The following is a 25,648-nucleotide window of genomic DNA, read 5'->3' as shown; positions in this document are numbered from 1 at the left end:
AAAAACATCCCATGAATATATTACAGATGACAAAAGGCCTTAGGACAATGCACCACTCATTGATTGTTTTCTTTCTAGCCGGAAAGTTGATGACAATGTGAGCGGAGTGATGATCAAAGACAACAAATTTGCACAATGCTAAAGGGAACCAAGACTTCAATCCTTAAACTGAGTAAATATTAAATTGCATAATCCAGACTAACAATAGTTCATTGTAAATTGCGTTACATCCACAAATAGATGATGAACTGAAATCACCAAACATACAAAGACACAGATTAAAACGAAAAACTTGAAGGTACACAATTCCTCCCTACAACATCAATTCTTATTCTCCCTTTACTTCTCTATGAGAATTACCTCGAGGCTCAAGATAAACTCTAGAAAAGCTTTAAACCTCTTGATCACTAAAGAATTTTGTTCCTGCTGAATGCGGTTCCCACTCTGAAAAACTGCAGAAACTCCCAAGTTCATGCCACACCTCAATAAAGCATCTTGTTTCTAATGTTATGATCTAGCTGCAGAATAAGATGAAGCCAGCGCGCATTATTGCCATTAGTGAAACCCAGTAACACAAGAGGAACGTGCATTGAAGGAATGCAAGTGACCAGTCACAGTATAGCAGCAGGACAATGAAGTATACAACATAGGTTAAGCAAAACAGGAGAACCATCAATTCTATAATGTGTGTGTGTGTGTGTTAAGAATTTTAACATAATGAAACAAAATGAAGAATTCCTCAAATAATTAAGAAGGTACCTAGTCCTAACTGGTAAGTACAACAGAAGGCACGTGCTGGATTTTATAGTAATCCTCTCCTCCAACTTGAAGCCTGCTAGCAAATGAGCTAGACATTGCTACGGTTAGTTTCGAATTCCTGAGGGTAGTAACATATCTCAGCCCATCTGGAATTGTCTTCAATTTGCGGCAACGTTTTATGTACAGACGGCAGAGCCTAGGCATGGCCCCTTCATCCACCTTCAAGTCCTCTGCTTCTCATATGCAAATAAGTGAAAGACATTCAAGATGAGGAAAGCCACCTTTGGAGAAAACAAGTGTCTTTGTATTCTTGTACTCGAAAGTCATTTCCATCACGCAAAGGGCCTTTAGGTGTGGCATGCAGCTTCTCTAGCACAGCTAGCCATTTGATTGTCCTTGAGATCACAGCGAGCCAATGTTATCTTTGTGAGGTTTGGATAGTCATGAAGATCTTTTGGCAACTCTACAGTTCGTCCAATCAACTTCAACTTGTATATTTGATGACAACTCAAGTAACCTCTGTACCACTCTTAGTTCCAAGCAAATTGTGCACATAGAGAGATCGAATGCCATCAAGTGTGCTGCTTTTAGATTTCAAATTTTCCTCCAACTTTTCCAAGCTGCTTGTCCCTCCTATCCCCAGTTTCCTCAGGTTTCTTAATCCAGAGAGATCATTCAGGTCAGAACAGAGACTTGAAACATGATCTAAAGTCTGCAAATTGCGAATAGTAGACAGTCGCAATTTTGGATGTGAGGTCCAATACAAGGGTAAATACAAATGCCTCAGTTGTTCCATCTTCCAAATCACATTTGGAATTACATTACAATCACAAAACTTTAAATTGAGAGTTTGCAAACAGATCAATTTACCTAGGGAGGATGGAAGCCTTGTTACCTGAGTACGCCACAGACTCAAAAATCTTAAGTGGACCATGTTGCCAATCTCATTCGGCAGTTCTCCTGATGTTACCATACCTTCAAACTTCAAAACGCGAAGCAATCTGAAGTTCTTAACCAACGATCCTACTAACTTCTCATCTTTGAGAATGCAATTTACTGGGGCAAAGTACAGTAGAGACCGAAGGTGGCTGTCTTTGTGGTTCCTCAATGGAACCAATTCATCAACATTACTATTCAAATAAATTGCAAGTCTTCGAACTTTAACCGTTTCTGTAGCATTGGTTACCATGGAAGAAGAAACAGAGGTCCTGTTTTGATGTGCAAAATTGACATTCTGGAGAAAGTTCTCCTCTTTCGCCTTTCTTAAGCACATGTCTCGCATGAGATCATGAAGATGACAAGATTTAATCTTTCTAACTGAACCCTGTTCCCCAATTTGTACCACACATCTTTCTACCAGCTCAGTTAAATAGCCTATGCTACATCCTCCATTGTCTCCTGTGGTGCAGATATAAAACCTTCTGCTATCCATAATTGAGTCAATTTTTTCACTGGTATATCAAAATCTTCAGGGAAATGACCTAAATACAGAAAGCATGGTTTTAAGTGATATGGTAAGTCATCATAACTCAATGCCAACACCCACGATGTACCGCTGCATTCTTGTTCTTGGGCGCCTTTGCCTCTTCCAATGTATACATGAACATTTTTATGCACCATATCCCACTCATCAACTGTGTTCTTTCTTGCAAGAAGTCCTGCGAGCACAGAGATGGCTAATGGCATGGCAAACCTGCACAGTACTGAAGCATCTTCTTTCCTAAATCTTTCTTCCTTGTAAAGATTCCAGAATCTGAAAAAGAATTAACCGTATTTAATTCAAACAAATTTAATCACAGTCAGATTTGTCAAAATCATAATTACAATAGGAAATTCCCTAAAGTTAAGAACATGGTACAAATGAAAAACATAACTTCAGCCTAAAATTCTATGCTAGTAATTTGGTAGTACTACAAACATTGTTGGTACTCACCAGAGAAAGAGTGCAAGACAAGAATAAAGTCTGTAAAATGCTTTTCATTTATTAACAAATGAAAGGTACGTCTTTATTTTTCAATGACTGAAAATCAAATAATACGAGTTACAAGGATCATTGATAACCTAGCTAGGGATGTCAGTATACTGAGCAACTCCAACAGCTTCCCAATATTTTGATATTTCTCTATTTTAGAGAAAAATGAGTATCTTTTGCTCCCACAAATTCCCTATAACTATCTCTATTTTAGGGATAGTGAGGAAAGAGAAAACCAAATTCCATAAATTTACAGCAATCTCTAAAATTTTAAGGAAAAATTATGGAGATTTTAGAGATTGCTGAAAAATATGGAATCTGTTGAAGTGCTGAAAAATATGGAATCTGTTGAAGTTGGAGAAGAAAAAGAGGCTAAAACTTTGACTTTTGCTTTTCTCAAATATAGAAATTATAGGGAAGCTATTGGAGATCGACTACTATCATGCAACAAGTTGATCAAGGATTGAGAAAAGTTAATATAAAATATATATTAATGTGACAATTTCTATTAGGCACAATTACTAAATACTAAGAAATTAAAGCAAATGCAAAAGAGAGTTAAGATTCAGGAAAATACTTATTTCATCTCGATCTTCCAGATATTGCTATCTTCTCGAACAGTTGCCAACTTTCATCATCATTTAGTGGTTGAGGCTGGAAGAGGAAACCATTCCTATCTGAATGCAAAGCTACTTCTTTCTTGCGAGTGGTGAGTAATATTCTGCTCTTGGTTTCCTCACACAAAGGAAATGCAGCTTTCAGAGACTCCCATGTCTCAACAGTCCATATGTCATCAAGTACTACCAAACATTTACTCTATAGTTCTGATTGGTGAGATGTTGTTAGCGGTAGAGCAGTCTCTTCCGTCTTTGTAGTATATGCACGAAAGTCCAGTCAACCAATTCAGCACAGTAAACTTGGTCTTTCTTCATCCACCTTCCTGAGTTTTTTTTTTTTTTTTGATGTTTCATAAACAATTCCAGCTTGTATGACAGTATGACAACTTGAGTTTATATGCTCTTACACAATTGCAGATGAGATATTATAACTTGCAACTAACATCCTTCGCATATCTACTTCCTAATTTAATCCTAGACAGTTGCAGATGAGATGTTATAGTTTGCAGCCAACCTTAATTTAGTGTATTTCTTGCTATAATCAGAGACTTTAGGCACAACAAGCTGTACAACTTGCATATCTACTGCAGAATTTGGTTATTCTATAGTTCCATTGAATAACATACGAAGATCCAATAAAATTGGGCTTGTAATAATGGGGCCAACACAAATGAAAATTACGAAATACGGGTCCGATAGCGACAAGACGCCAACCTTTATCATCCGCCTAGAGACTGTTCTTTACACCCGAGTGATGGCTTCTCTTTCATGTTATCGTAATTGCTATAAAGTAAATCCTACCACTTATTTGCAGTTTTGAATTGGGGGTTTGATTATTCAGGATTTAGGGCATAAAGTTTTGTATTTGGGATTAGTGTTTCACAGGCAATTTTGGGAATTTTGGTTTAGGGCTAGTATTTGAGTTTGGACTGAGTGAGTAAATGATGATATTCTCCTAATCATTGCTGTGGCTGAAAGCACACTCTCCAGATGAGGGGAAGCTATTCAGCCTAGGCATTTTAAGAAAATTTCATGCTCAGAAAAATTAGTTCAGATTTTAGAACAGTAACAAGGCCTAACAAGAAGCAATATAATCATCCAGGGTTCCAGACCATATGTTTGTTGCACGATGATAGCAAGTTGCACAACTAACTTAAGAAGCTCAATATTATGGTTTAGGGCAATAGTATCTATAATCCTCACACACAGAACAATAGTAACTACCAATCCTCACACGCAGAACAAGTAATAACAGATGTACAACCAGATCTTATGCATTATCTGAAGCTGTGAAGGGTTGAAATGAAACCAATACCACATAACATTAGCTTCTCATCCCACACACCCCTGTTCTTGATACTTGAGCAATAACCCCTTCAAATGCTTTTCCTTATGATTAATTTTTAAATTTTTTTACCAACCCCCAGGGCCCCAGTGCAGCAATATTGAGGAATGGAGGATTCAAATTGGGAAACCCCTTTTCAAGTGCTTTTTACTGAACTGTCTAATCTTCACATAGAAACCAAATTTCACACTCTTCACGGGAAAGGTTAATTTTCTTGAGGAAACAACAATCTGCGCCCCCAACCCAATTTCTATGAAAGGATGGAGTACACCACACTTCACAGTTGACTTTACGAGTAATCTAGAGACGGAGGATTTCTGAAGAGAACATCATATGAATTTCATTAGAAGAAGTGAAGAACCATATCATTTTAGCAAGGCACCTCTTTGACAACAGGAACCTAACTTTGTAAACTACAAAACATGCTTGATGCTACATAGAAGCTCTATCAACACTAATACATAGTACTTACAAATAGTATAGTAGTACTTGACTTACAACCTAATTGGCACACTATGAAACATGCTGCATAATTAAACTTATACCATACAACATCTGATCGATACATGACTACTAACCCCTTTGACTACTAAAAACCAAGTGATCCATCTAATCTTCATTCCTTCCTCATAGAGATCAAATTCAGACACTGTTGTTAATGGGAAAGGTTGATTTCCCTACCTCTCCATTTCCACAATAACAGCCTACTAGGTATTATCAAAATTTGAGTTATCACATTATTCTCTTCTAAATGATTCCGCTACAACACTTGAGTTTCGGACTGAGACTCCAATATTACCCTACTTTCTTGAGCAAACCAACCGTCCCGTCTTCCAAATTATTTTCTATTATGTAGACTGCTATCCCACACCTAAATTTAAGCCAAAACTATCAGTTACACAAGTATACATAATGTATTGCGCAGATGGATTGTTTCTGAATAGAGCAGAGACAGAACCTCAAACAAATTTCATTAGAACAAATCCTCATTTGAGCAATGTACGCATCTAACTTACAACCTAATTGGTACACCATGAAACATGCTGCATAACTACCAGCATTCCCCTAGCACCAATACCATCAGATTTGCAGCACTAACGGAGATGATAAGGAAATCCTGAGGAAATTACTTGCTTCACTAGGTTATTACTTGCTTCACTAGGTTAATGAAGCAAAATTCCAATTCCATAGATGGGAAAGAAAAATAAGACTACCAAAATTGAACAAACAAGTAATGATACTGAAAACTGCAATGCAAATTACGGTTATCATTGTTATTAGGAGCGAAAATATGGCCAAGGCCCTCTCAGACAAGCACCATTTCTTCCATGGCGGAGGGTTTATGATAAGGTTACACTATTTCTCTAAAACAACAAACAAAAGAAGAAAAAGAGAAATGAGAGCAGGAAAGCTAGACTCACGAGAACCCCTTGCGAAGCTTCTGGATAGCACTGTACATTTTCCGCCTGGATCCCGCGGCGTTTATCCCCATATCTTTTAAGATCCTCCAATGTCAGCATCGGCAAACACCTCATGTATCTGGAACACCCGGCGTATACCGACTCAACCCCAACATCGTCGTTTTCCCTGCTCTCCGATCCCCTCGCCCAGTTCCCCACAACCCTCCTCGGCTCCTGCCAATTGTGCGCCTCATTCTCCGCCGACTGCATCGGACTCTCAATCCTCACCGGACTATCCCTATCGGGATCTGCGCTCAGCCATTCCTCCCGGCTATCCCCTCCCTCGTCAATCTTCGAATTCGAAATCCAATTCGATCGTTGCCGCCCGCTTCGATTTGATTTTCCTGCATTGAAGAAGTTGATTTGTAATCTACGATGAGGCATTTAATCATGAAAGAATCTCGAAACGAATACTGCATTGAACAAGTTGATTTGTTTTTGGACTCAAATGAATTAAAAAGTATAGTGTAGCAGCAGAATGTTATATATACTATATAGTGTCTGTGTGTCTCTCTAGAATATCAACATCATGAAACCAAATGAAAAGCACCTCAAATGAATTAAAAAGTACCTAGTCATAACTCGTAAGTACAACAGAAGGCACGTGCTCGATTTTATAGTAATCCTCTCCTCCAACTTGAAGCCTGCTAACGAATGATCTAGGCATTGCTACGGTTAGTTTCTTGAGGCTAGTAACATATCTCAGCCCATCTGGAATTGTCTTCAATTTGCGGCAACGTGTTATGTACAAACGGCGGAGCCTAGGCATGGCCCCTTCTTCCACCTCCAAGTCCTCTGCTTCTCGTATGCAAATAAGTGAGAGACATTCAAGATGAGGAAAGCCACCTTTGGAGAAAACAAGTGTCTTTGTGTTCTTGTACTCGAAAGTCTCCTCCATCAGGCAAAGAGTTTTAAGGTTTGGCAGCTTCTCTAGCACAGCCATTTGGTTGTCCTTGAGATCACAGTGAACCAATGTTATCTTTGTGAGGTTTGGAAAGTCATGAAGATCGTTTGGCAACTCTACAGTTCGCCCATTCAAAACCAACTTGTATATATGACGACAACTCGACACTATTTGTGTAACCTCTGTACCACTATTAGTTCCAAGCCAACTGAAAACATGGAGAGATCGAATGCCATCAAGTGTGCTGCTTATAGATTTCAAAATTTCCTCCAACTTTTCCAAGCTGGTTGTCACTCGTATCCCCAGTTTCCTCAGGTTTCTTAATTCAGAGAGATCAGTCAGGTCAGAACAGAGACTTGAAACACGATCTAAAGTCTGTGTTGGAGAGGAAAGATCCCACATTGGAAAAGTGACAAATAAAATATAACTTATAAGTGGGTGGATCTCACCCAATTGTACCGAGGCCTTTTGTGATTAAAACCCAACACCTAACGGGTGGTTAAGTTGGGACAGTATCGGTACAATGGTGGGCCACGGGCCACGCTTGTCGCTGTTCAACATGGTATCAGAGCGGGTCCTTCTCCAACTGCGTCTCCACGTAGGCACGTATCATGAGCCCAAATTGGGGTTCCCTGTATTGCCATTGAAATTACCAAGTGTCCAATGAATGTGGGCCTTGGATTGTATTGACCAAGTCTCTGATATGAGGCTTGTGTCCCAATTTCCAATATGGGAATTGGATGAATGAATTTCACGTGCAGACCTAGAGCTAGGTTGCACGTGAGGGGGCGTGTTGGAGAGGAAAGATCCCACATTGGAAAAGTGACAAATAAAATATAACTTATAAGTGGGTGGATCTCACCCAATTGTACCGAGGCCTTTTGTGATTAAAACCCAACACCTAACGGGTGGTTAAGTTGGGACAGTATCGGTACAATGGTGGGCCACGGGCCACGCTTGTCGCTGTTCAACAGTCTGCAAATTGCGAAGAGTAGACAGTCGCAATTTTGGATGTGAGGTCCAGTACGAGGGTAAATACAAATGCCTCAGTTGTTCCATCTTCCAAATGTTGGATGTGAGGTCCAGTACGAGGGTAAATACAAATGCCTCAGTTGTTCCATCTTCCAAATCACATTTGGAATTACATTACAATCACAGAACTTTAAATTGAGAGTTTGCAAACATATCAATTTACCTAGGGAGGATGGAAGCCTTGTTACCTGAGTACACCACAAACTCAAAAATCTTAAGTGGACCATGTTGCCAATCTCATTCGGCAGTTCTCCTGATGTTACCATACCTTCAAACTTCAAAACTCGAAGCAATCTGAAGTTCTTAACCAACGATCCTACCAACTTCTCATCTTTGAGAATGCAATTTACTGGGGCAAAGTACAGTAGAGACCGAAGGTGGCTGTCTTTGTGGTTCCTCAATGGAACCAATTCATCAACATTACTATTCAAATAAATTGCAAGTCTTCGAACTTTAACCGTTGCTGTAGCATTGGTTACCATGGAAGAAGAAACAGAGGTCCTGTTTTGATGTGAAAAATTGACGTTCTGGAGAAAGTTCTCCTCTTTCGCCTTTTCTAAGCACATGTCTCGCATGAGATCATGCAGATGACAAGATTTAATCTTTCTAACTGAACCCTGTTCCCCAATTTGTACCACACATCTTTCTACCAGCTCAGTTAAATAGCCGTATGCTGCATCCTCCATTGTCTCATGTGATGCAGATATAAAACCTTCTGCTATCCATAATTGAGTCAATTTTTTCACTGGTATATCAGAATCTTCAGGAAAATTACCTAAGTACAGAAAGCATGGTTTTAAGTGATATGGTAAGTCATCATAACTCAATGCCAACACCCACGATGCACCGCTGCATTCTTGTTCGTGGCCTTTGCCTCTTCCAATGTATGTATGAACATTTTTATACACCATATCCCACTCATCAACTGTGTCCTTTCTTGCAAGAAGTCCTGCAAGCACAGTGATGGCTAATGGCAAACCTGCACAATACTGAAGCATCTTCTTTGCTAAATCTTTCTTCCTTGTGGAGATTCCAGAATCTGAAAAAGAATTAACCGTATTTAATTCAAACAAATTTAATCACAGCCAGATCTGTCAAAATCATAATTATAATAGGAAAGTCCCTAAAGTTAAGAACATGGTACAAATGAAAAACATCCAATTCATTCAAGAAACGGCAATATTACATATGATCACAACGCCACCACATAACTTCAGTATCAACTATCAAGAAGATTTAGTATCCTAAATTCCTATGCTAGTAATTTCGTAGTACAAACATTGTTGTTACTCACCAAAGAAAGAGTACAAGACAAGAATAAAGTCTGTAACATGCTTTTCATTTATTAAAAAATGTAGTGTACGTCTTTATTTGTCAATGACTGAAAATCAAATAATATGAGGAACAAGGATCATTGATAACCTAGCTAGGGATATCAGTACACTGACTACTACCATGCAACAAGTTGATCAAGGACTGAGAAAAGTTAATATGGAATATATATTAATGTGACAATTTCTATGAGGGACAATTACTAAATACTAAGAAATTAAAGCAAATGCAAAAGAGAGTTAGAGTGAGGAAAATACTTATTTCATCTCTTCCAGATATTGCTATCTTCTCCAATAGTTGCCAGCTTTCATCATCATTTAGTGGTCGAGGCCGGAAGAGGAAACCATTTCTATCTGAATGCAAAGCTACTTCTTCCTTGCGAGTGGTGAGTAATATTCTGCTCTTGGTTTCCTCACACAAAGGAAATGCAGCTTTCAGAGTGTCCCATGTCCCAACACTCCATATGTCATCAATTACCACCAAACATTTACTCTCTTGTTGCACAAGATAAAGCTTCTTGGCTATTTCACCATCCTTCAATTTTGCAATCTCCTCTCTTTGCAGGGCAGAAACTTTAATCAAGATGTCTTCCCAAACGTCTCTCACTTGACATCGTTGAGATATGCACACCCAAGCAAAAGAATCAAAGTGCTGCCGAACTTCACTATCATGATACACCTGTTTTGCAAGAGTTGTTTTCCCCAACCCCCCCATCCCACAAATAGAAACAACTCGGTGTCTGTCTCCACTCTTAACCAAATGCACAGCCAATTCTCTGACGCTCTCCTCCAACCCAACAACATCACGATCAATTATATGAGAATAAGTTCGCCTGAGTTGTTGCTGCCTCTCATACACAGAAGTGACACCTTGAGTAGTACTCTCCCTTAGTTCTCTAATGTTGTTAGTTTGCAAACGCAACCTCAGATCATAAATATTGGTGGTGATGACTCCGATTTCCCCCCCAATCTTGTGGAGGTCAACTCCTTCCTTCAACATGCAACCAAACCTCTTGAGCACACTCTTAATACCTCCCTCCCTCTTGCAAGCCACTTTCAAGGCATAGATTTCAATGACATCTTCCAAATCATAAGCAGCCTCTCTTATTTTTGCAACGCAGATACGAACAGTTTCATTATCTCCTTGTCTTGCATCAGCATCTTTGAGGAAACCCTTCGTGAACTGTAGCTCAGTTTGTGCGAGCTCAACCTGATCCCAGACTCCATACAAGAACTTCCCTTCTTGGATGATGAAGTCTCCGATCCTTTCAACCACAAAAGAAACTACAGCTTCAGCCATACTCGATCTCTTCGCTCAAATAATCAAGGAAAACAATTCAAAGCAGATTTCTCTTGTATATCAGATTTGCACAACACTAACAAAGGTTGCAAATAACAAAGGTCGGGGAATGGCCCCACCACGTGCAAAAAAAAAAAAAACACAAACCAGCTTCAAAAGTAGATGTTTTCACACTGGGTCATGTCACTCGTGTCAGTCCGTGAGGCTTCGTTTAATTCGTGAAAAGTGAAAACTGAAAAGAAAGCATTCGAGAAATAAAAATTATTTATTTTTGTGTCTAGAATACAAAACAAAATAAAATATTTTGAAATAAAGAAAAATATAGAAGAAATGATTCATTCCATACTTCAAATCAACCATTTTCCCTCATTATTTCCTTGCATTTATTAATCATAACATTGTTGAACGAAGTCGACATCATAAATTTCATAGACTATTTTGCTCCACAAAACTAGGACGACTCTTGGTGTAGGGTTTTGCGATTTTCTTCTCGTCCGGCGGCACTCGTCGGCGCTGGTTCGCCGTTTTGGGATGCTGCCGGACAGGCTCTTGAAAGCTAATGCCTCGGCAGCTTCTGGTATGGGAGGTTTGGCTTGAAGGTCTGCCGGACTAGGAGGAGGTGGAGCCCGGATCTTTTTCTGATTCGAGATCGAGTTGTACAGAGACGTTAGGTTTGGTCATGGGCCTCCAGAACCTGTAGCGGCATCTTCGTAATGGGATTTCCAGAGCTGGAGGCGGCGGTGGCTATGGCGAGGGCGAAGCAGATCGTTCGTGGTGCGTGTGGCTTCGGTGGTCTGGTTGGATTGCTGTAGCGGCGTAGATATGGAGGATCTGGTCGGATTGTGATGGCCGGCGTGGTTTTGTTGGTTTTTGGATTTTTCGTGGGTGGTTGTAGCGGCGGGGTTTCTAGAGGGTGGGGGTTGGCGCTACATCGTAGCTGTGCACAAATTTTGGGTTGGAGATGGTGTTTGGGCTAGGCTTGGGGCACCTTTCTTTACTGGGCCGTGAGATGGACTTCCTCTCTTGGAGTTGTCCTTTTGGGCTTTTATTTTGGGATAGGGTGTTTGCCCTAGGCCCATTGCTATGTTTTTAGTTTTTCTAACTACAATAATTTCCTGTTTAGGAACCTATGCACTTTTGTGCACCCTATGTACCTCTAGCGCCTCTGGAGTAGTACCGAAAGAGGACTCTCGCTATGTCTACGTACTTAATTGTCTAGTGAGTGGGTCTATAGCTACGTACCATTGTGGGTACTACCACTAGCTTCTTGTATTCTGCGGAAGGGTATGTACCGGTCTCTTCTGGCTTGTGATGTAATATATTAGCACCCGATTTGGGTTTGATTCAAAAAAATGAAGTCGACATCATGTGTGCCTCTTCAAACTAAGGTTTAGTCCTAGAGTTGTAATAGGAGAAGGTTCTAGATTTCCTAGTTATGTTCGGATTCTATTACCTTTTGTGTACTCTGTAAATCCCTATATATAGGGCTCCTATTATCAATAATACTACTACAATTCTCTCTGCAATTCCAATTTACTTCAACACGTTATCAGTACGAGCCTTAACCCTAACCCTAGCCTAAAAGAAAAAGAACAGAAAAACAAAACCCTAAACTCCTTTCACCAAAATAGCCGCAAGCTCTAGCCCGTGCTAGCCTCCTGCGCGCCTGCTCCCCGCGCTGCAGCCTAAGCACCGCATTGCCTCCGCAGCTTTCCTGCGCACCCGTGTGCCCGTCTGCCTCCCGCGACCTGCAACCTACACCCCGCGCGCACCTGCTGCCTCCTGCACTCTGCCTGCTGTTGCTGCTGCTGCCGCACACTGTCCCTGCTGCTACTGCCTGCTGCTGCCGCACACTGTCCCTGCTGCTGCTGCCGCTTGCTGCTACCAGCTCAGTTAAATAGCCGTATGCTGCATCCTCCATTGTCTCATATGATGCAGATATAAAACCTTCTGCTATCCATAATTGAGTCAATTTTTTCACTGGTATATCAGAATCTTCAGGAAAATTACCTAAATACAGAAAGCATGGTTTTAAGTGATATGGTAAAGTCATCATAACTCAATGCCAACACCCACGATGCACCGCTGCATTCTTGTTCGTGGCCTTTGCCTCTTCCAATGTATGTATGAATATTTTTATACACCATATCCCACTCATCAACTGTGTCCTTTCTTGCAAGAAGTCCTGCAAGCACAGTGATGGCAATGGCAAACCTGAACAGTACCGAAGCATCTTCTTTCCTAAATCTTTCTTCCTTGTGGAGATTCCAGAATCTGAAAAAGAATTAACCGTATTTAATTCAAACAAATTTAATCACAGCCAGATCTGTCAAAATCATAATTACAATAGGAAAATCCCTAAAGTTAAGAACATGGTACAAATGAAAAACATCCAATTGATTCAAGAAACGGCAATATTACAAATGATCACAACGCCACCACATAACTTCAGTATCAAGAAGATTTAGTATCCTAAATTCCTATGCTAGTAATTTCGTAGTACAAACATTGTTGTTACTCACCAGAGAAAGAGTACAAGACAAGAATAAAGTCTGTAACATGCTTTTCATTTATTAAAAAATGTAGCGTACGGACGTCTTTATTTGTCAATGACTGAAAATCAAATAATATGAGGAACAAGGATCATTGATAACCTAGCTAGGGATATCAGTATACTGACTACTACGTACCATGCAACAAGTTGATCAAGGACTGAGAAAAGTTAATATGGAATATATATTAATGTGACAATTTCTATGAGGGACAATTACTAAATACTAAGAAATTAATGCAAATGCAAAAGAGAGTTAGAGTGAGGAAAATACTTATTTCATCTCTTCCAGATATTGCTATCTTCTCCAACAGTCGCCAGCTTTCATCATCATTTAGTGGTCGAGGCCGGAAGAGGAAACCATTTCTATCTGAATGCAAAGCTACTTCTTCCTTGCGAGTGGTGAGTAATAAATATTCTGCTCTTGGTTTCCTCACACAAAGGAAATGCAGCTTTCAGAGTGTCCCATGTCCCAACACTCCATACGTCATCAATTACTACCAAACATTTACTCTCTTGTTGCACAAGATAAAGCTTCTTGGCTATTTCACCATCCTTCATTTTTGCATTCTCCTCTCTTTGCAGGGCAGAAACTTTAATCAAGATCTCTTCCCAAACGTCTCTTACTTGACATCGTTGAGATATGCACACCCAAGCAAAAGAATCAAAGTGCTGCCGAACTTCTCTATCATGATACACCTGTTTTGCAAGAGTTGTTTTCCCCAACCACCCGGTGTCTGTCTCCACTCTTAACCAAACGCACAGCCAATTCTCTCATGCTCTCCTCCAACAACATCACGATCCATTATATGAGAATAAGTTCGCCTGAGTTGTTGCTGCCTCTCATACACAGAAGTGACACCTTCAGTACTCTCCCTCAGTTCTCTAATGTTGTATGTTTGCAAACACAACCTCAGATCAGAAATATTGGTGGTGATGACTCGGATTTTCGCCCCAATCTTGTGGAGATCAACTCCTTCCTTCAACATGCAACCAAACCTCTTCAGCACACTCTTAATACCTCCCTCCCTCTTGCAAGCCACTTTCAAGGCATAGATTTCAATGACATCTTCCAAATCACAAGCAGCCTCTCTGATTTTTGCAACCCAGATACGAACAGTTTCATCATCACTTTGTCTTGCATCAGCATCTTTGAGGAAACCCTTCATTAATTGTAGCTCAGTTTGTGCAAGCTCAACTTGATCGCTGACTCCATACAAGAACTTCCCTTGTTGGATGATGAAGTCTCCCAGCCTTTCAACCACAAAGGAAACTACCGCCTCAGCCATACTCTCTTTGCCAAAATGGAGACAAATGCAATAGAGTTCTTTGGTAGTTCTGATTGGTGAGATGTTGTTACGAGTAGAGCAGTCTCTTCCGTCTTTGTAGTACATGCACGAAAGTCCAGTCGACCAATTCTGCACCGTAAACTTGGTCTTTCTTTATCCACCTTCCTGAGGATTTTTTTTTTTTTGGATAATAACACCGGGCCTTCACAAACAATACGACGATCCAATAAAATTGGGCTTGTAATAATGACGCCAACACAAATGAAAATTGCGAAAATACGGGTCCGATGGCCACAAGACGCCCTTTATCATCCGCCTAGAGACTGTTCTTTACTTCCGACTTCCGAGTGATGGCTTCTCTTTCATGTTACTGTAATTGCCATCTAGTAAATCCTACCACTTATTTGCAGTTTTGAATTGGGGGTTTGATTATTCAAGGATTTAGGACATAAAGTATTGAATTTGGGATTAGTGTTTCACAGGTTCGCAATTTTGGGGGTTTTGGTTTAGGGTTAGTATTTGAGTTTGGAATGAGCAAGTAAATGATGATATTCTCTTAACATTGTTGTGGCTAATTGGCTGGAAGCTATTCAGCCTAGGCATTATAAGAAAATGTCATGCTCAGAAAAATTAGTTCAGATTTCAGAACAGTAACAAGACCAAACAAGAAGCAATATAATCATCCAGGGTTCCAGACCTTATATTTGTTGCACGATGAGTCGATGATAGCAAGTTGCACAACAAAATTAAGAAGCTCAATATTAGGAGCAACATGCTAAGGTCTATTGTAACTACAATCCTCACACACAGAATAATAGTAACTACCAATCCTCACACGCAGAACAAGTAATAACAGATGTACAACCAGATCTTATGCATTATCTGAAGCTGTAAAGGGGTGAAATGAAATCAATACCACATAACATTAGCTTCTCATCCCACACACCCCCGTTCTTGATACTTGAGCAATAACCCCTTCAAATGCTTTTACTTGTGATTAATTTCTAAAATTTTTTACCAACCCCCATTGCAGCAATATTCAGGAATGGAGGATTCAAATTGGGAAACCCCTTCAAGTGCTTCTTTACTGAACTTTCTAATCTTCATTCCATAGAAATCAAATTTCACATACTCTTCACCGGAAAGGTTAATTTTCTTGAGGAAACAACAATCTGCTCCCCCAACCCAATTTCTATTAAAGGATGGAGTACACCACACTCCAATATTTAAGCAAACACTATCAGTTTGACAGTTAACTTTACAAGTAATCTAGAGATGGAGGATTTCTAGAGAGAACTAAGGAACATCATATGAATTTCATTAGAAGAACCATATCATTTTAGCAAGGCAAATCTTTGACAACAGGAACCTAACTTGTAAACTACGAAACATGCTTGATGCTACATAGAAGCTCTATCAACGCTAATGCATAGTACTTACAAATAGTATAGTAGTACTTGCATACTTGCATCACTAATACGTAGACTTACAAATAGTATAGTATACAATGTATTAGTGAATTTTTTTCGCTTTGCAATAAGAAATGCAAAAATAAAGGGATTGAATATGCATAAATGATATGGACCAACTTGGTAAATCACATCAGTCTACAGAAACAAAGTTGTCTGCCATTAACAAACTAAAAGTATTAGAACCTGCAATACCGACTACTGATTCAACCGGTCAACCCTAATTCTATTAGCCACAACCTTACTCGACTCCAATCCAATTCAGCCAAACTAAATTTATACCATACAACATCTGCTCACAGGGTGGGTTTAGGTCCTAGATTAGGTTCTTGCCCAACTAAACGTATACCATACAACATCTGCTCGATACATGACTACTAACCCCTTTTGACTACTAAAAACCAAGTGATCCATCTAATATTCATTCTTCATAGAAATCAAATTCAGACACATTGTTAATGGGAAAGGTTGATTTCCCTACCTCGCCCATTTCCACAATATTAGCCTAATAGGCATTATGAAAATTTGAGTTATTACATTATTCTCTTCTAAATGATTCTGCTACAACACTCAAGTTTCAGACTGAGACTCCAATATTACCCTATTTTCTTGAGCAAACCAACCCTCCCATCTTCCAAATTATTTTCTATTATGTAGATTGCTATCCCACACCTAAATTTAAGCCAAAACTATCAGTTACACAAGTATACATAATGTATTGCAGAGATGGATTGTTTCTGAATAGAGCAGAGACAGAACCTCAAACAAATTTAATTCAAACAAATTTAATTAGAACAAATCCTCATTTGAGCAATGTACGCATCTAGCTTACAACCTAATTGGTACACTACGAAACATGCTGCATAACTACCAGCATTCCCATAGCACCAATACCATCATATTTGCAGCACTATCGGAGATGATATGGCCATCCTGAGGAAATTATTTGCTTCACTAGGTTAATGAAGCAAATTCCAATTCCATAGATGGGAAAGAAAAAATAAGACTACCAAAAATGGACAAACAAGCAATGTTACTGAAAACTGCAATGCAAATTAAGGTTATCATTGTTTTGACTCATTCTTAATGGGAAAGGTTGACTTAACTACCTTGCTGATTTCCAACATACCAGCTATAACACTCAAGGTTTGTATTCACAGCACTCTGATCAAAGCCTACCCCCTCCAATCTTCCAGACATTTTTTCTATTAAGTAGACCACACCATCCCACGCTTTAAATTTAAGCCAAAACTATAAGTTACCACTTTACAGAATTATTCTAGTAATGGATCTTTCGCGAAGACAATGGACACGGAACCTCAAACAAATTTCATTAGAACAAACCCCTCATTTGAGCAATGTATGCCTCTAAGTCTCTAACCAACAACACCCTAACTGGTAGACTATAAAACATGCTGGATAGGAAATTTAGCAACACGCTAATAGCACTCATGCCTTCCATATTTGCAGCACTGATAGTTACAACTCATGAACAGTGAGTGCATTAAGAAGCTTGCTTCCGTACAAAAGCAAGAAGCAAAAAGGATATCACAAACATAGAGATGATATTGACATCTTTAGTAACTTACTGACCAGTCTACACAAACAATGTCGTATTACATTAACAAAATCAGACAGCTTTGGTCAAAGAAGCAAATTCCAATTCCATAAATGGCAAAGAACAATTCAACTACCAAAAATAGAAAGATGCTACTTAAAAGTTAAAACTGAAATGCAAACTAAGGTTATCATTGTTATTATGAGCGAAAATAGGGCCAAGGCCCTCTCAGACAAGCACTTCCTTCACCATTTCTTCCATGGCCGAAGGGTTTATGATAAGGTTACACTATTTCTCTAAAACAACAAACAAAAGAAGAAAAAGAGAAATGAGAGCAGGAAAGCTAGACTCACGAAAACCCCTTGCGAAGCTTCTGGATAGCACTGTACATTTTCCGCCTGGATCCCACGGCGTTTATCCCCATATCTTTAAGATCCTCCAATGTCAGCATCGGCAACACCTCATCATCCACCTCATGTATCTCGAACACCGGCGTATACCGACTCAACCCCAGCTCTATTAGCCACGACCTCACTCCGCTCCAATTCGACTCCGGCATATTATCCGCCTCAACGGCGTCGTTTTCCCTGCTCTCCGATCCCCTCCCCCAATTATTCCCCCCAACCCTCCTCTGCTCCTCCCAATTGTGCGCCTCGTTCTCCGCCGACTGCACCGGGCTCTCATCCCTTACCGGACTATCCCTATCGGGATCCGCGCTCATCCACCCCTCCCCCTCCTCCCGGCTATCCCCTCCCTCGTCAATCTTCGAATTCGAAATCCAATTCGATCGGACTCTCTTCGTCGTCGCCGCCCGCTTCGACTTGATCTTCCTGCTCCCGAACTCGAATCCCCCGTCGCCGTTCTGGTTCCGATCATCTATCTCAGTCGAATCGTGGCCGTTGACGAGGTTCGTAATCGACCTGGCCTTGACGGATTTACTAGAGTCCTTCGGGAGCTTCCAGGGGTACTTGGCCCTTCGCATGTGTGAGTCGATTGAGACGGTGGCGGCGGGCTGGTCGCCGATCTCGCCTAACCGGACGCTGGGCCGGCGCTGCCGTTTCTGGCCCAGTTGGAATTGGGGGCCCGGGTTTTCTCCCGAGTGTAGAGCCGTTGCTGTTGCTGCTGCTGCTGCTGTTGTGGTTGCTATTGCGGCCGTCGCCGTTGGGGTTATAAGAGGTGACGGTGTCGACGTGGCGGTGGCGGTTGGGCCGGCGGGGATTGTAGCCTCCAGCGGCTGTAACTCAGCTGCCATGAGAGTGAACTGACAAGGGCACAGAGAGTGCGCGTAGGATAAGGGATCTGCTAAATTCTTAGATAAGCATCGATCTTGCGATGTGGACCGTTGGATGAGTAATTACTTGTTAGTCTTCAATTTTATGGGTAGTCGACGGTGGAGGGTGAGTGATGGTTGGATTTCTGAAATTTTTGAGTTTCGAGTGTTTTATTGGGTTGTTTGGGCTAGTTCTTGTGGTTCGGGCTTAGTTATCCACGAGTTGATGGCTCCATTAAGTCTGCTTCACTTTTTTTTTTTTTTTTTTTTTTTTAATTGAGGGCACTTCGGTGACGTTAGCACGTCACTAACACACACATCCAGTCAGTATCTGGACTGAGACTGAGGTCCACGAAGGCATCTTAGCAAAGCCAGACTAATTTCCCTCTAGAGGCACACGAACCCAAAGATCCCTCAAACCTGTTGACCATAAACTAGTAGGAGTTGAAACTCCAACGCTAGACATGGAGATTCCATGCTAGGCCGCTCGACCAACCTTATTACACTAGATGATTAACTAATAATTCTTTTTAATAAAGAGTAATAAGGTGTATTTATAACAACTGACAAAGGATTTTGTATAAGGTTTTATAGAAAATAATACAGAAAGTCTTGAATTGCCCAGTACCATTTGGTCTAGTGGCATAGTCTCCTTTTCATAAGTAGAAGATTGTGAGTTTGACTCACGAAAGACTAATTATAGCATTTGAATTATTTACCTGATAAAAAAATAAAAAATAAAAAGTCTTTGTTATAGAGAAACAGAAATTGAGATAAAATTGCTGTGTATTCTCATTGATAATAGGGGCCTCTTTATATAGAGGATTACAATGCATAGAATCTGAATTGTACAAGGAAAGATAATCATATAATGAATGGATATCTCTAAGATATTCTCCGAGATTATCTCAAATTAAAACTCTATTACCACTAGGTCAAATAACCTAGAGTTTGGGCCAGACACAATTTGAATTTACTTAAACACTCCCCCTTGTGTCGCCCAAATGTGGTGCTTCTCTCGTTGCCTCGTTAAAAACCTTGTCGAGTAACAAAAGCCCTGTGGGACAAAAATAACCTCGGTCGAAGGGGAAAAAGAGCATAACACACCCTTCATGTTTCGAGACCATACATGTAGACATCTCCCCCTGATGTCTGCATCTCCACCTGATGACTACGGTCATAGGAGTTCGGATAACTTCCGCAAACGATGCTACCAACATGTTCCTCGAAAGTGGAATTTAGACAATGACTTAGTGAGCAAGCCAGCCACACTGTCCTCAGATTGAACCTAGTTCACTTTGATCTTGAGGAGAGTTTGTTGTTGCCGATTATCGTTGGTGTTGTCGCTTTTGATGTAGTCTTGCTTTATTTGTTCAAAACAAGCAGCATTATCCTAAATGCTCGTAGGCTCATCTGTAGTAGACTTCAAACCATAATTTTTCGAACATGCGTAATTATGGATCCAATCCATATACATTCACGAACCACTTTGTGAAAAGCAATTATCTCTGCATTGTTCGAAGATGTAGCGACTAGGGTCTGTTCTGTAGACCTCCAAGATATCATGGTCTTTACCTGTGGTGAACACTTAACCATTTTGGGAATGACCTTTGTGTGGGTCAAAGAGATACCTAAAATCAGCAAAATCTTCCAAAACACTTATCGTTTTGGGATGGGAATAGTGGACGCAGGCCAGTATTGGCGACGTTCCAAGTGTGTGATGGGTCCGAATCCATCATCTCTCTGTAAGGATAAAGCATGCCCCTATCAGTCGTACATCTCTAGTATCGAAAGATATCTTTTTCCACCAATTCAACGATGTCACATTGGCGCACAACTATGCCTAGCTAACAAGTTCACAACATATGAGATGTCTGGTCTTGTGCATTGAGTTAAGTACAATAATGCTCCTATTGTACTTAAGTAGGGCACTTATGCCTTTATCACATCTTCGTCATCATCCTTCGGACGAAGAGGATCATTTTCAGGATCAAGACTACGGACGATCATGGGGGTGCTTGAAGTTTTGACCTTGTCAAAATGCCTAAGCACCTATTAACACGATGCTCAAGTTCCAAACCGAGACATAATCGTGTTCTCCAAAAATCCTTCATCTCAAAATCGAATTTTAAGTGTTCAGCGGTTTCCCTTAACTCTTTAAGGGTTTCCAATAAAGATCATGTCTAACATAAAGCGCTATAGAATCCGAAACTTGTTATGGAAACGTGCGAGCAAATCATTTCCTAATCAAGTAGTCACTTTAGTGAGCGTTTCAATCTTATTGCAAACGCGCTCCGTGGTATAGAACCACTTGACTTGGATAAATGAAGTTCACCATGAACCTTCATGTATATTCCGTATCTAGATCCCCATAGAGATACGTGGTGACCAAATTCGTAAGCCGCATGATCAGTTATTTGGAAACTACCAAACTGACAGGGTAGTGGAGTGCAATGACATCCATTACGAGAAAATATGTCTCATCGTAGTCGATTCCATGGCGTTTTGTGAGAAGCCTTGCACCATAAGGCAAGATTCCATCTCTTTTTCTCATCACGCTTTCTAACGAAGACTTATTAGTCAACAGGTTTTATGTCAGGAGGTGTTGGCATTACTGGCTCAAAAATCTTCCTCTTCGTTAGAGAATCCAACTCAACCTGGATCACATCTTTCCATTTAGGCCAGATTTCTCTATGTTGGCATTCATTTATCAACGGAGAGTGGTTCGATGTCATCAGACTCAACAAACTCATGCGCAACGAAATGCGTGACTACATCATCAATTATGATGGAGTTTCTATATCACGTCTCATGTATACTAGTGTAATTTTCATAGAGCTCTATATTCTCAGGAATAGGTTCTGACGTCGAGGCATCCCCCAACGATAACCATAATCCAGAAGATTCTCATGAGACAGATTTTGAGTCTAGATGATCAAATGATTGGAATGTGTCAAAGTATTATTCGAACCTACAGGCCTCCCACGCATCCTAGCTGGGCCCATGGCCTATAACTTCAGAGTGCCACTCTCTTTAGCGTTGGCGCCATGCCTACCTCCATGTAGGGTGGCGCTATATCCTCTCGTAGGGACATCCATCCTTGTAGGCATGTTTGCAGCATATTTGTGTTATCTCGTCACTTTAACGGGGATCAGATGAAACATGGTGGGGACAGACCACGACAATTCCTGTCGTTCCTGCTGAACATTAGTGTTCTTATCTCCCCCTAACGACGGGAAGATTGTCTCATCAAAGTGACAACCATCAAATCTAGCGGTAAGGAGATCGCCTTGCAAGGGCATTAAGTGGCGGACGATTATTGGAGTCTCAAATCCAACGTAGTTGCCCATTCATCAGTAAGGACCCATCATAGAGCGCTGTGGTGGCGCAATTGGCACATAAATGGCACACTCAAAGATGAGTAAACACGATACTTGTACCCAATCACTAGCTATAACGCAGAGGTAGATTGAGTGGCGGTGGGTCATAGACGAATTAGCATAGCTGCATGCGATATTGCATCACCCCAAGCGGATATAAGGAGATTGGTGCGAATTACCAATGTACTGACTACCATCGTAGTCATTTCCGACAGACCATTTGGGTGTGTTTATGAGAATATGATGTCCAACATCAGTCCCAATGCAATAACCATCGAAAGTCTTCGATGTAAACTCTCTAGCATTGTCAAGTCCAATTGACTGAATATGATGATTCAGGGAGTGATAGGAGCATAAATGCGTCAAATATAATGTGGAATCCTTTACACTTTTCTTAGCTATTTCCTTTAAAAAATCAGTTTTAACTTTGTTTTCTCTTTAGGTAGTTCGTGGAGTGATTCAAGAGAAATAAGAGCTGAAAGGGAACAAAGAACCCATGGATCATGAAGTACTGATACAAAGGACCAAGTTTGATCAACCTTTTGGCCGGAAATTACAAGGGAAGTCCACGGAAAAAGTTGTACAAAACAGTTGCTGCAAAGTAGAAAACTGTAGTTTCAGAATCAGCTTTCTGGGAACGATTTTGAGGAGCAATTCTTACACCATTCCAGCTTTGTGTTTGCAGAAAGGGCCAGCGAACATTGAAGAAATGATGTTATACTACAACAAGAGCCAAAGAACCGGTCAGAAGTGTCAACGAGGCAGTGGTAAATCAAAGTCGAATTATGCTTCCCGATAAGGCAGAAACTGTCAGCTTTTCACGAAGCTTTTTGGGAGATCTTTTCCGACGATTTTCTTGGAGTTTTTCCAGAAGGTTATTGATCATCTAGATGCTGTGATGTCATAGAGCACGTGTGAGTCAAGAACCATCCAAAAACCTGTCAAGTCGAAGTCGTTCCTTGTCCAAGAAGGAAGCTTCAGAGTCAGAAATTGAATCCTAGTCAAAACAGGACAGTTTGGCAGAAATCTCCTATGGACGGATTTCTTGGGCATTTTTGGAAGGTTATTGCTGCTGCAAATATGAAGGAGAGTCCTAGAATGATTCATCAAGATTTTGGGAAGATTATTAAGGCTTGAAAATCATTTAATTATGCACCAAGTAGAGTAATCCTCAAGCAACTAGAGGAGGCTTTCAAAGCAGAATTGGAAAAGGAAACTTGGGCTGTGTATTCTATATATATAGAGGCTCTGAACACGTTGAAAACCACCATCCTATAGCGCCATCTTCTGCTTCCAAACCCTAGTACACAAAGTCTCAAAATTCCTAAGTCTTCAAGAAGGAAAACTGTGCAATCCATCTGCCATCTCCATCAAGCTTCTGCCGTGACCTATTTTGAAGGAGTGCTTGCATCTAAGGCTGCCTAAAAGTGAATTCGTGGCTCTCATACTCTCCCTTTTACGGTTTTTATCCTCTTGTAATCGAATACTCATGCTTTTATTTGTTGAATTTAAGACGATGTGTGGCTAGTCACTTTTTGTTAGGGGTGAGGTTTGAAGCCCCAATTATGTAGAACATATGTTTGTTTAAATTTAGTTTCTTGATCTTTGGTATGGATTGGTTGTTTATCTCTGATTGATTGAAAACTTTTGCATGTGTTTGTTTTATGGTGGCCAACATAGGATTTATGCATGTAATTGGAGCTAGGTTTAGAAAATAATTCACCTAATCGTCTTGTTTTCTAATCCACAAGTATGCAAGGCTTTGAACAAAAGCTGATGTTTCAAACAACTAGAAGAGCATGCTAGGTAGGCATTCCACACTAGACTGCAACTCTATAATCAATCGTTTCCATGAGATCTTAATGCTTCAAATATGTTGACACTATATGTGTTGTTGATCGGATAGCGTTCTATACCTTGATTGCATGTTTGATAGGCTTAGCTATTGTGCGTTCACGTAGACTAAGTAATTAGGGAAACATTAATAAGGGACATGATCTGCTCTGACTTGTTTCTTGGTTGATTTCTGTTCACACCTTAGTAATTGAAACTAGGTTAACTTAACATTGTTCGAAAGTAATTGGTGGTGGATTTCCGAGTCTCTAACGTTTTCTCCATCTTATTCTTCTCAAACTTAAAATCGAAATTGCTTCCTTTGTTTTCCTTTAATTTTCGTAAAACCTAAAAACCCCCAAAACATTTATTTTTCTTTTCTTCTTCTATTTCGTTGCTTCCTCTCTCCTTTTCCCTATTCTACGTTTTGTTCTTCTTTTAGTTAAGTTCTCTTTGTTTGATTGATTTGTGTTCTTTGTTAGTTTTAGCTTAGTTTATTTTTCTTTGTGATTAATTGGTTACCCTCAATCTCTAGCATCAAACTATCCTTGCTTACTCTATATTGCTAAACGACTACATCTTGCAGGGGTAAACTGCGCGCTTGTTTTTAGCGTACCAGGGAGTGAGCTCGGTGTTATATGATATGGGCTAGGAGTGTAGCATAAGCAGTATTACAAGTGGACAATAGCACAACACGTGACCAGCGTGTTTGCGTGTCAACCAACATCATGAGATATTTAAACGTCCGCAGGTTGGTTGAATCAGTCCACAGAATCCCCATGGATTCTATGTAAGAACAGATCGAGTATTTTCATATCCTTTGCATAGGATAGTCTCAGTCCTAATTTCCCTAATGAACAAGCTTTGTAAACGAGCGAGAGGTTTTAGAAGCAACCAATGAGGATTTTGGTTGGGTCTGAGCGTCTGAAACACTATTTGAAGTAAAGTTGGTGATTACAACATCATCTGGGGCGTCATCACCATGATGTACGCTATCCATGGAGTCATGGATAAGGACTATGCCAGCCCTAGGCTAGTGGTTGGCGGCGTCGGTGATCACACTTAGTCCAAGAATCAACTTTTGATTCATGCTTCGTTTCGTTCGAAGGAAAGGATGTCCATTAGTAGACCGATCATCATATCATGACTAGGATGACCTATCCTGTCGTGACAAAGCCAATATGTGTCTAAATCCAAGAGATCTTCTCTCATGACTTTATTGGATTTAATAGCTCAAATAGTGACATAGAGTCCACTAGAGAGACACATAAACTTCTCTAAGATGAGCCTTTGTTCGCAATCATTAGAGGTATTGCAAATGAACTCATTTCCGTTCTCTACATGAGTTTTCACATGAAATCCGTTGGCTATTCATATGTGTGATTGGCTCTAGGAGTGTAGAGAGTTTATGTGACAGTAATTAAGGTGTCATTTGGCAAGTGGAACTTGGGCTATTCCATGTCCTTGAATTAATATTGATGGCCCAGTCATCGTAGTCACAAAGTAATATGCTCAGAATCAAAAGAGTCATAATGAAAAGAACTCGAAATTTTATTCATAAGTCAACAGAGTTACATC

At 40.3% G+C, this 25,648-nt stretch overlaps 2 protein-coding genes and 1 pseudogene across 2 annotated transcripts; all 3 read right to left on the bottom strand.

Moving 5' to 3' along the window:
- Positions 1–5,941: 5,941 nt before the first annotated feature.
- LOC112196513 lies at positions 5,942–6,638 on the bottom strand (annotated as a pseudogene).
- LOC112199563 (putative disease resistance protein At1g50180) lies at positions 6,364–14,756 on the bottom strand. Its single transcript, XM_040518799.1, has 7 exons — positions 14,023–14,756; positions 12,935–12,994; positions 12,540–12,730; positions 9,679–10,729; positions 8,107–9,128; positions 6,725–7,432; positions 6,364–6,497 (listed from the first exon to the last, which is right to left on the bottom strand). The coding sequence occupies exons 1-6, from the start codon at positions 14,663–14,665 to the stop codon at positions 6,725–6,727; spliced, it is 3,675 nt and encodes a 1,224-aa protein (XP_040374733.1). The 5' UTR covers positions 14,666–14,756; the 3' UTR covers positions 6,364–6,497.
- A 2,871-nt stretch (positions 14,757–17,627) lies between these two features.
- Positions 17,628–19,046, bottom strand: LOC112197655. The gene has a single exon (XM_024338414.2). It carries the CDS (start codon positions 18,837–18,839, stop codon positions 17,937–17,939), a length of 903 nt encoding a protein of 300 aa, XP_024194182.1. The 5' UTR covers positions 18,840–19,046; the 3' UTR covers positions 17,628–17,936.
- Between the last annotated feature and the right edge of the window lie 6,602 nt (positions 19,047–25,648).

Source organism: Rosa chinensis, chromosome 4 (genome assembly GCF_002994745.2).
Source record: "Rosa chinensis cultivar Old Blush chromosome 4, RchiOBHm-V2, whole genome shotgun sequence".
NCBI lineage: Eukaryota > Viridiplantae > Streptophyta > Magnoliopsida > Rosales > Rosaceae > Rosa > Rosa chinensis.
The sequence above is the reverse complement of the archived record's forward strand: the minus strand, read 5'-3'. Positions and strand labels throughout refer to the sequence as shown.